At 35.8% G+C, this 12,113-nt stretch overlaps 1 protein-coding gene across 1 annotated transcript in view; it reads left to right on the top strand.

The window, feature by feature from the left end:
* BMT2 (base methyltransferase of 25S rRNA 2 homolog) overlaps positions 1-11,064 on the top strand; it is a 36,236-nt gene extending 25,172 nt beyond the window's left edge. Inside the window, exons 4-5 of the mRNA XM_042018056.1 lie at positions 3,059-3,173; positions 7,785-11,064. Coding sequence (XP_041873990.1) covers positions 3,059-3,173; positions 7,785-8,414 — 745 coding nt within the window. The 3' untranslated portion in view covers positions 8,415-11,064. The remainder of the gene's footprint in view (positions 1-3,058; positions 3,174-7,784) is intronic.
* The last annotated feature ends 1,049 nt before the right edge of the window (positions 11,065-12,113 follow it).

Below are 12,113 nucleotides of genomic sequence, written 5' to 3'. Positions count from 1 at the left end.
TCTGTTTGAGTATTGTTTCTCTTCTTTTTGTGTCAAATTAAACAGTCTTGCTTTTTATCCTTAGTGGTAAAAATCACAACCATTTTGGTATGGATTCTTTCAGATAGTGATTTGACTTCTGAAGGTACAACCTATCATTCCTTCTTTCATATGTATCTCAGACAGCTACATCTTCCTGTTGGGTGTATTTATGTGTGGATGTTATGAAAGGTTTGAGGCCTAGCAGTGTTACCCCTCAGAACCAGGTTTATGTATTTGTTCTTCTCTTCTGGCAGCAGCATAAGGCTCATGAATTATTTCCCCTCCCATGCTTGATAAATAATACAGTAATTTAAAACTGTAAAAAAGGCAATCAGCACTTGAAGTGATTCATTTCAGAGATAAGTGACTTTTCTTATGGCCAAGCAACTGTTCTATTTTTATCTACTTCCAAGAGAAAATGTCACTTAGCTGTACAGCACCTAGTTGAATGCATTGATGCATTTTTAAGGGGGCTAATAGTCAAGAGCTGGAGTCCATTTAATCAAGTTAGAGTCATAGAACTGTTTGGATTGGATGGGACCTTCAGGATCATCTAGTTCCAGCCACCCTGCTGTGGGCAGTGACAACTTCTTAAATAAAACAATTGTGGGATGTATTTAAAATGCACTCATTTTCCAGACTATGTCCACTTCTTTTACAGTTTCTTACAATTTACCTACTCACATTTTGTTTTTTCTACCTGCACACGAATACATTTAAGAACTGTGGATGCAAGATGTGCTTGGAGATTACTTACAGTGGCAAAGTAGTTCCCATACTGTTAATGTTGCCTTGACTGAAAATCATTAGGAGACATGGAGCTGAAGGTGATTAACAAGGAATTCAACGAGAGTACATTTCTAACAGAGTCACTGGCTCCATGATTGTCGTGCAGATTACAGTTACAGTCTCACTGAGGAATCTGACCTAAGAGGTACAGTGCTGAAAAGTAGGTATCTGAACTAGTGATCTTCAGAGCACAGAAATCAGTGGTCCCTGCTCTCTGTGTATGTTGGTAACAGTATCTAAGTGCTTCTGAAGAGCTTCAAAATTTTTTCAAGCACCTAACTAGTATCCTATTCCTGCTGATAACTGACAGCCTGAGAATTGCTACTGAATCATTGCGTCTGTATTCCAAGAGGCAGCAAAACCTGACAAGCAACAGGAAGTCGAGACACAAGTGAGCATCTGAATCTGCTACTTTTATGGTTTCAAAGTATATTTGCATTGAACATAGTCAACGAGACTCCTTGGATGTGACACACCTATCAGAGTGAATTTGCCCTGGATCAGATGTCTTAGTTTTGTTGTCTATTAGTGTAGATGAGAATTTCTGGGTTCTGATTAGTTCAGAATACAGAGTTGTAGCTTTCCACAAGCTACTACAGCTCCAAAGCTGTAGTAGTATGAAGTAGTGTCCCCTTTAAGCAGTCAAAAATAACACTGCAGCGAAGAAGGCACGTTTTGTAAATAGGAAGACAGAATACGTTGTAGTGATTTTTTCTCACTGTACCATAGGTGAAGTGGCTGTCCTGGAAATTAGAGGCTTCTGGGATTTGCTGCTTAATTTTAATCTGTACAAGTATTTCATTGAACACTTTAAAGGGAACATCTCTAGATTTCTAGAGGCTCTCTCTTTTTTATGGGAAGTTTTCTCTGCACTGTAGAGTCCTCTCTCCTCTTGTAATGCTTCCTGTGTCCCATGTGTCCATTGATTTGTTGTTACCATATTTGACTCATATAGAATGCAAGCAATACATATAGGCATGCATTTTTGTGTTTGAATGAGGAAGAATCTGCCATTAGTGTCTCCATTTGCTAGACAAGGGGATACAATGGTATGAGAAACCTCATATTGCTCTTATGTGGGAAAAGACACTACTTGACTTGAGCCCTTTGTGATTTATGGCTACTAGGATCTGCCTACACAGTATCCAAACTCCTGTTCCAAGTCTGGAAAAATTGTTGCTTTCATCTTCATTCTGAAATCTCACTCCAGTACTGATTGACTTACAGGGCAGCTTCGTAGCATTTGCAGCTTTAACTTAGAGGTAATTTTTGCACTGTTTGCCTTGGTCATGATAGTATTTTGAGAGAAGAATGCCCTGGATATCTTCTATTCCATGTAGAAGCAAAATGCTTAAACTTGGCCTTATTATTTTGCCGAATGCAATGAGACATTTTCTTTTGTTTTTCCAACATCCTTTCTCTGGTAGGTTACTGGGAGTCCAGAAGGAGCCCAGAGAGCCCAACAGTTCTTATTGCTGCTTAGAGGCTTTTTTTCCCTGCAGTATTCCTTACTGCTTTGTTGTTGCTATGAGTACAGGCACGTTGTTTTTGGTTTTACTCTATTGGCCCTGCACATCTGTTTCTGAAAGTTTTTTTGCAGTTCTCTCCAGGGCTGAGCCTTTCCCAGAAAGTGGTATTTTGGAGATGCCAATTGGTTTTGGCTACAGAAACTTGAAGCAAAAAACATTTGCTTTCTGGAAAAGTTATTCTCTTCTCTGTGAAGTCCCTGCGAAAGCTGTGACTTTGTTTGCCTCTGTTAATGGATTTTGGATATTCTAAGATGTTACAAATCATCATGGAATTTTTTTAGATTGCAGCCCTGTAAATGAGGCACTTTATGTAGTTGTTCTCAGTTTCCCTTTTCAACTCACAAAATTTTAACTCTGGTGTCTAGTGTGACTTCAAAATTAGTAAATACCACAAAAAAAGTTAAGTGAGAAACACAAAACAATATGAGAAAGCCTGTCTAGTGGACACACAATTTCCCATTTTATTTACTTACTACAAGTGCACAAGTTAGTAGTATTACTGGTGCTCTGAACAAAACTCTTCTGCTTGAGGACCATCTGCTTTCACTGACAGAACTTGGTTCTTTGGGTATCTCAGCAACTGAAGTAAGGCATTCACTTCTATTAGTCACTACTGTGGTGTTCTGTGAGAATCTTTTGCATTAGTTATCTGAAATTGTAACTCAGAATGTAGCTTTAAAAGTTACACTTAATAAAACTTAATTCTTGCTGCTCCTTAGGTTTCTTCACTCCTTGGGAAAGATCAGATTACTTGATGTTGGTAGCTGCTTTAATCCATTTCTGAAGTTTGAAGAATTTCTTACAGTTGGCATAGACATTGTTCCAGCTGTTGAGGTATGTAATGTTTGCGGTATTTAATATAAATTTGATCCTCAGATTTTTGGAATGCCTCAAACTGACTGTAAAAAAAGTATGTTTAATACTTACAGGTTTTCTAAATATCTGTTTTAGTAGGAACTAAACACTGCATTCTTTCCTGTGAACAGGCTTTAAGTCCTAGTTGTGTTTTCTTCTAAAAATACGATTTTTTCCCACAGCTATGCCTTTATAATGGCGTTTCTAATCTTGAAATTGGAAAATTTTAGTAGCCATCTTTCAGTGGTATTTCAGATGAGTCCCTGCATCTTAAAAGGGATAAATAACAATTAAGTAGGCTTATCCTTAGGCAAGAACCTCTCAGAAGCTGCATTCACTGACCAAAGGAAATGATCAGTGACTGTATTTGGTGGGTTTTTCTGGGGAGATTTAGTAATCAGCAGTGCACTATAAGGGAGCATTTCTGTTTATTGCTAGAAATATTTTTGAACTTCCACAATCCAGAGGACAAATTTATCAGTTCGTTTGGGGCAAATTGCTTCATTTTCTCTAGGCAGTAGGGTTCTCAAATGCCTTAATTCTGCTGTCATCGTATGTTCTTTGTCTTTTGCTCTTGACCCAATTTCTGTCAGCATTAATTGCATTTATCAACCAGGCAAAAGGATAAGGTGGAATAAAAATTATTAAAAATATACGGAAATACATTTCTGGCAGAAAACAGAAAAGCCTTTGACTATACACACCTTGACTACTTACAGTTAAAAATCAGGCTCTGTTAAAATCTGTGGCCTAAGGTAACCCTCTTTAAGAGTGGAGAGGTGAAAAGAAGTGTACAGGTGAAATAATACCATTAACTGAAAAGTAATGTTCTCTTATTTTTGCTGCAGTGTGATTTACATGCGAAATGCCTGGTCGTTTGTTGTTGTTGTTGTTACCGTGTTCTGTCCATTAACACCTCATTTGTATTTTTGCATATATGCTGAGAGATACTGAAAGATATTCTTTAAAAATTTGGGTCTGATAAATTGCTTTTAAAAGCAATTCAATGTTAGTTCTGTCTGAAACACAAACTTTGAGTAGATTTCGTCTTGCCTAATTTGAAACACAGGCAGCATGATTGCTTTCCACCACTTTGGAGGCTGTAGGACTGTGTAGGGCTGCTGGGCATGACACAGGAAGTAAAAAAGTCACATGCCACTGAAATGGCAGCCTCTGGCATTTAAAATGGAAATACATGGCAAGTGAATTTCTAGCTATGATATATAGATCCTCAGTGTCTACATCTCAGGTTCTAAGTTCCAATTACAGTCAGTGAAGATCTATTAAAAGCACTTAAACCTAAATACCTGCTGTTTGATGGTGAGGTGAATTGTGTTCTGTATTGACTAATTCTCCAGTGACTATAATGGCAGCCTAGGTACCTAACATTACATGAGTTGAACCTAAACGTTCATTTTTGAGTATGCCTAGTTAACGTTTTTCTATCTTCTAATCTGTCGTTCTGTTTTCGTAAGAAAGCTACATTTGTTCTCATGAAAATAAATTTAAATGTACAGTGACCAAAACCACTATTGGTAAAAGTCTTGAAAAAATAACTTCTATGGATTTAATGGAGGAACACAAGCAATTTCTGTGTACTAGCTAGTCCTTTAGATTCTCTCCAAGTACAAATGAACAATGAGATAATTGATTTCTGGTCGTCTGACGTGGTTAGTACCATAGCTTTATGGTAGGAGCTTCCCAGAGTTCTAATGTACATGTGGTTACACACATGCTTGCTCTGAGGCCTGTCTCAGACTCACCACCATCTTTGATTCTCTTGGATGCTTTGGCTTGTTCAGAGTATCTTGAAGCCTGGCTGTGCAAGCATTCTTGGAGGGACAGAGAGTATAGTTTGAGCAGTCAAATGCATCTCCTAGAATAAGCTTAGTCCTACCTGCAAAACAGAATTAATGAGCCCTGATGTACTGAAGATTACTCTACTTAGAGCTGCATCAGCACCATAACCTCTTGAATTAATTTATCTCTAGGCCAGCAGTTGACTGGGCTGATTTAAGGTTTTTGGAATAAAAGCCAGAGGTTTGTTGTGGTAGTTAATGTCATCTCCTGACCTGAAAAATTGATCATGATAACTTGTGGTAAAAGCTGAAAGTAAAAGAACTGGTAAAATTTGCTGATTTAGCAGGTTTCTTGGGTGAGATACTAAAGTATCTTTTGAAGTATCTTTATCAAAAGAACCTTTTGAAACAAATTGAAGCTCAGAGGCTTCTTACAAAGCCACGTTCTTGAATAACGTTGATTAGAGGATTAAATAATTCTTTCTTAAATAAAAAAAGATTATCCACCTTCATATAGAAATGTTTTGGATATAGACTAGTTGAGTAATACTTCAATTAATTTGGAGGAATAAGAAGGATGTAATTGTGGAAATACTAGGAAAGGAACTGAAATGTTAGTTATGTAACTAAAGGATAAATGTCTTCAAAATTTTTAGAATTTCTGTTTCATATACAGAGAATGCAAACTGTAGATACATGAATATGGAAATATTTCCATTGAAGGGTTTTGGGTTTTGAGAGAGAGGGAAACTGCTTACTGAGAAAAGATCAATTATTTTCTTTAGTTAGGCAGCATTCACTCATTTCCAGTGTCCGCATGTAAAGTATACTGAGGGAAGGGAAACATACATTATTAGAAGCTAGGAGGATGGAAACTGAGACTGGAGTTTGCAGCAGATGTTGTGTTGGAGTACATATAGTCTGAGACCAAAAAAAAAAAGTGGCTGGAAGGGTACTGGAGTTAAAAATTAGAATATGTGTCCCGATACTTGAGGGTCCCTTCCAACTCAGAATATTCTGTGAAATATCTGTGAAAATTATTTACATAGGTAGGATTGTGTTCTTAGGTGTCAGTGGACGCAGTGAGATGTTACTGTTGTTTCAGTGTCTATGAGGAGTTAAACATCAGTTCAAGACTTGGATACCTGAAGTTTAGTAGCAAAGTCCAGTTTAGCAGCATCTTTGTCCTAAAGCTGGTTACAGATTCCACTTGAAATATACCTTAGTCCTGAAATTGTCTTTAACATTATTTCTGCGTAACTAACTTGTGTTCCTCCACTACTCAGAAATACTTGCAGTCTAAATTGGTTTTTTCAACTGTATATGTGTAACCACTAACTTTTTAAGTCTTGAAGTTTTGAAGTTCTAAGTAAAGTTAGCATGTCGCTCTGAACAATCAGTTTTCAAAATGCTTATTTCTTTTGAAACTTATTAGAGGATATAATGAAATCGCTACAGTTAATTTCCTGTTCTCAGTATTACAGGGAAACAGAATATAGCCCTACAGGTATAATGGTTGCAATTAAAATTTCTTGGTTATAGCCACATAATGCAAGTCTTTTTCTAGATCTTTGCATATTGAAGGCCAAGATTAAAGCTAATGAAAAATAAATCAGATTTTTTTGAACATTGATTATTTTTTGTAATTTTCTGCTTACTCTCAGAAGAGACTGTGATTTTATATGGACAGAAATAACATTCTCTTCTACTTGAATACAATTGTGCATATTAGTTCCTTTATGAATGCCCTTGCAATAGTGTTCTAGCAATCTTTTTTGAATATTGCTTCATAAAACACACTATAGATATTTTTATGGTATTAAAATGCAACAGATTTAATTCCACCTTTCAGATGTGTTCCACAGAATGTTTTGTGTCTGCTTTCGTATTTGCTTACCTGTTTAGTGTCTGTCATTCACTGCACATTCTCTAGGCATTAATAAAGAATTTTTGTGGCTATCAGATCACAACATTATCTCTTACTACCTTTTTATATGAAAAGTCAGTCCCAGGTTTTGATATGAAGTGCCAAAACTTTAATTCACTAAAGTACATGCGTTTACTTCTTGAATGCTTTGTGATTAAGGATGTTAAGAATTTATTCTCTGTATGTTGTATTGTGATGTCATTTCCAGTCTTTGACAGCTTGAGTGCACAAATGATCAACAGATGATGTGTAGTTCCTTAGCTTTGATAACTGCCCAAATGTGTACCACTACACTTTGCATTTACAGCGAAGTTAAAACGTGGATCTACATCACTGCTGCAAAGCAGTCAGTGTGTTGTAGCTTTAAAATGTGTATTGCCTTGTTATTCCTTGTGTCTTTACCAGTAAAAAAAGTGACACTTTTTTCCAAGTGACCAAACTACTGAGGATTTGGATTGTTTTTAAAGAACTGGTAGAAATTCTGAGGTATCAAATTTAGTTTCTAATTACTTATTTCAGGTTTACAAAAACCTATAAAAGGCTTTCAGCACCTGTAAAAACACAAGCAATGTTCTGAATTCTTAAATATTTTGTGAGATAGTTGATTCAATACTTTTTTCTTTTGAGGATATTTTTTTAATTAACAGTTCTCTGCTATCAAATCTCTAGTAAAATACTGCACATCTAAAATCTTGCATGTGTGTTAAATTTTTCCTTTAGATTGATTGATTTAATAGCAAGAGGAATGTTCAGCAGGCTTGACATTTCTTTAAGGGAATCACTGATTTTTCTGTGGATTTTGGTTTTATTTGCTCTTCTAAACTAACCTTGATGTTCGGTTTTCTGTTTCTTTCACTCCACCAGAGCGTATACAAATGTGACTTCCTAAATCTTCAAATTCAGCAACCTCTTCAACTGGCACAAGATGCTATAGATGCCTTTCTTAAGCAACTGAAAAATCCCATTGATTCTCTACCTGGAGAACTGTTCCATGTTGTTGTTTTCTCACTTCTTCTTTCTTACTTTCCATCACCCTATCAACGATGGATATGCTGCAAGAAGGCACATGAACTTCTCGTATTAAATGGCTTATTGCTTGTAATAACTCCTGATTCATCTCATCAGAATCGCCGGGCTATGATGATGAAAAGCTGGAAAATTGCCATAGAGTCCTTGGGTTTTAAACGCTTCAAGTATTCCAAGTTTTCTCACATGCACCTGATGGCATTTAGGAAAACTTCCCTGCAAACAACAAGTGACTTAGTTAGCAGGAACTACCCAGGCATGTTGTATATCCCACAGGATTTCAACACTATAGAGGATGAGGAGTATTCCAACACTGCCTGCTATGTTCGGTCAGACACAGAAGATGAACAGCTAGCTTACGGTTTTATGGAGCTACCTGATGCTCCCTATGACTCAGACTCTGGAGAAAGCCAGTCTAGTTCTATTCCTTTCTATGAGCTAGAAGATCCTATATTGCTTCTAAGTTAATGTAGTCGTTGAAATGCCCTTTCAGTAAAATCTCTTGCTTAACTAATTTTGCTATACTAACATGGGCTCAACACAGAAAAATGGTTTGCATAAAGAAAATGCAAAGGTTTACAGAGTTTGCTATTTTTTTCTACTTTTGAATTTTAAAATTTATTCTTGTATGAAAGTGAAAAAATACAAGTTTTATGCAAATGACTCATGTCATAGCATAAATTGCTGTTACTTTCTTTAGATTTGTATCACTATTCTTTTTTCAAGAAAGGTACCATTCTTTTCTTTAGTGCTGTGAAGTGTGAATTCTATTTAATTTGTTAAATGTTGTTTCAGTATTTTAACTCAGTGTGGTTGAGCTTAAGGCACTGGAGTTGGTGGGCTTCTGAGAAGTGTATGTAGGAAGAAATAATTTGCACTTTAATTAAATGTGCAGATAGGTTAAGACACTTGGTTACAAATGTCCCTTCTTAATTATGGAACAAAACTTTTTTCTTCCAAAATTTGTTTCACTCTGGTTAAGCCCAGGCTGGAGAAACTACAATGCTTGCACATTTGATTTTCTGTTTATTGCAGCCCTCTTGACATAACACCAAAACACAGGAATCTGTTCATCCATAGTTACACATACTGTGTAATTTCATTGCATAAACAGCAATTTCTGAAGAGGCTTTTTCCCCCAGAGGAGTATGGTACGTCTAGACAATTATGTTTCACTTCAAAGCTGGAACATGTTTTGCAATTTTATGAGTATACAAGCACTAACATATATCAGTATTTCCCCAACTATGGTGTTCTGTGTTCCCTTCCAACTGTGTTTTTGGGGGACAGGGTGGGTTTTGTCATGTTTTAAAGTAAATTATTTATGCATTTTAGAAAGAAACAACTTTTTCTTGAATTGTCCTTATTTGTAGACCTTCTAAGCTGGCCAGTGACTACAAACTGATTTTGTAAAAAGAAACATAATTGTACAAGTTTTTCAAGGATACACGTATTTGCATAAAGCCATGTAATTCAGACCACACAAGTGAAATTAACATACACTTTTTGTTTGCTGTATTAGGACCTAAAAGTCTTCAGTTAAATAAAAACTCCATAGCTAACTGAAAACTGGTCTGCACTGTAAGGAGAGGAAACATGTATTTTTACATCTATTAAGTTTTTAACTTGTGTAATGAATCTGTGAGTTTTTGCAGAAAAATCAATTCTGCTCAGTGGTTAAAAAAAGAGGATTCATTATTAGTTTAGCTTATATTTCCCTCAATTTAAAAATAATGGCCAGAATTTTCAGATTTTAATATTAGGCTCTTAAATCTATATGTAAGTGCCTAGTACTAAAAGATTTTAACTAGGTGCCACATCATGATTTATTTCTGACTTCTGAAAGTTGGTGAAAAAATACTAATACAGTTTCACAGGTGATTGTGATGAAATATATCTTACACCATATTAAACTGCCACATATTTATAATATGAAAGTTGCTAGATAAATTGAAGTTGTAGTGTGGATTTTACAGTGTTTGCTACAAAAATGAAACTTACTCCTTCCATTGAAGTTTTGCACTGAATGTGTCACAGTCTGACCTACCTGTTTTTCTTTTATAGTATTTTCTACATAGAGCAATTGCATTGGTCCAGCTTACACTCAAATGTGATCTGGACTGTGGTGCTGTATTCTTTAACATAAGCTTTTTGTGTCCCTTCTTGAATTTAAAGCATTCCAAAATACCTAATTCAAATCTGTTATTCAATCTGAATGATAGAGTTATACAAACCAAACAATTCTATTCTGATGTATAAAAAGAAAAAAAGAATTAAGGTTAGACATACAAGAGTCATGGTTCACTTGTTAATTTTTGTTACAGAGAATACTTCTCTAATGAAATACACAGTGGCTTCAAAACTGGCTTTAAGTCAGTATTTTCATTAAAATGTTTGTCATTCAAAGCCTTTCTTCCCAATTAACCACTTATTCCAGCAGTGCTCATGTTAAAATATTGCTGCTGTAAATTCAACTGTTTATGGGAAGTTAATATGTGCATTCTTCAAAGTATACCTAATATTTTAACTGATACTTGGTTTAAAAACAAGTAGTACACCATCAAACATATGCATTGGCATTGATTACTGTAAATTGGTTTGTGATTCATATACAAAAAAATGAAATTCAGATCAAGATTATCCCCCAAAATATCTTTTTTATCCTCCTTTTTGGGAGGTCAATGATAACACTGTGGTTAAGGGACCTGAGATTCATAACAGCTTGGTTTTCTTGCTGATCATTCTAAATACCCAAAGTGGGTTTGTTGGTTATTTGGTTTTGTGGGATTTTTTGTTGTTTGGTTTGGTTTGGTTTGTATTGTTTCACAAGGGACAGTAGATTGTGGTGGAGGAGGACAGTGTGATTTACATAAATACTTACACCTCCCTGAATAATAAAGTGGTGAATATCAGGAGTTGTTGTATATTTGGCTTTGGTGCAAGAAGATTATTTCTAGGTTATGAAATATTTGAAAATTATGACTGTGCAAGAGATCTTTCATTCTTAAAGTGCTGGAGAAGAAAAGGAAGAAAATGTGTATTGGCATTTCTGTTGTCTTTTATGTCACTACTTTTGTGAACAAAGCACATTTATTAAAAAAAAATGAAAAACTGAAAACATTTTTAAAAATTCTTTGGGATAGAGCTATTGTGGTTTTTTTTGTTTCTGTACAATCTGTTGATGCTGAAATCCAGTGAAATCAATGCAAAGCTATTTATTTTCAAGGAGATAGTTGTCTTGGGTTTATTTTATAACCCATAACAATGTTCAATTTGGTACTTCAGTTTCATCTTCTACATCTCAGTTGAGGTCTTTGCTTTTCAGAAGGGTTTTGAAGTTCCTCCAGTTGATTCTGTTATCATATTCCTTTGCCTGCCTGCTTAGCTGTGACCACTTTCCAATGCACTTCCTCTGATCTCTCTCTACATGTTCTTAATTTCTTCTCTAGCGCACTGAAATATTTTTGCAGCACCCATTGTATGTTGCCCCTTTGACGTCATTATTGTATTTTTCTACATTGTGATTCTGAATACTGGAGGTGTTGGGAAAAGGATGGCAGTGGCAAAACCAAATAACTGAAAATTCAAGGCTCCTGCTCAGATACAAGTTCTAGGAAGACTGGATTTCAGCAGAACTGAAGTGTGTCCCTAGCACTGCACAGCCTACCTGGTGTATTCTGGTCTCTTAAGAGACAGTGAAGATGAGTAAATATAACTTCACAGCTGTGCTCAGTATTGCTTCCTGCAGATCCTTTCTGCCTTTTTCTGCTTCAGGAAGACTTGCTGACTGACTTTAAAAGTGTGGTCATTCTAAGGCTTTTTAATCATATCTCCATGAATCAGCAGCAGGTTTTCCGCTCGTTTTTCCTCCTTTTTCTATTTCCCTCAATTGTTTTCAACCTGTAGAATAGCAAGGTGTTTTTTTAGAAAGGTTTCATTTCACAAACTTGCACAGAAACTTAGTTGGGTTATTTTAATCTTTTAAGTGAAAGATTCACCAAGAATCTTGAGGAGTATAACAAGATCACGATTGGACTGATACAGTACCACTTAAGTGTTGTCCATGATGCTGGTACAGCTATCTGAAGCATGTGACCCTCACTAGGCAACTGAGATTTCTACCGTAGTGCTTGTTAAAGGAAAACCTGTTAGCTTGTGGATTTTTTT

Source organism: Corvus kubaryi, unplaced genomic scaffold (assembly GCF_017639235.1).
Source record: "Corvus kubaryi isolate FWS band 111438036 unplaced genomic scaffold, C.kubaryi_AGA036_p1.0 137, whole genome shotgun sequence".
NCBI classification, from domain to species: domain Eukaryota; kingdom Metazoa; phylum Chordata; class Aves; order Passeriformes; family Corvidae; genus Corvus; species Corvus kubaryi.
The sequence above is the reverse complement of the archived record's forward strand: the minus strand, read 5'-3'. Positions and strand labels throughout refer to the sequence as shown.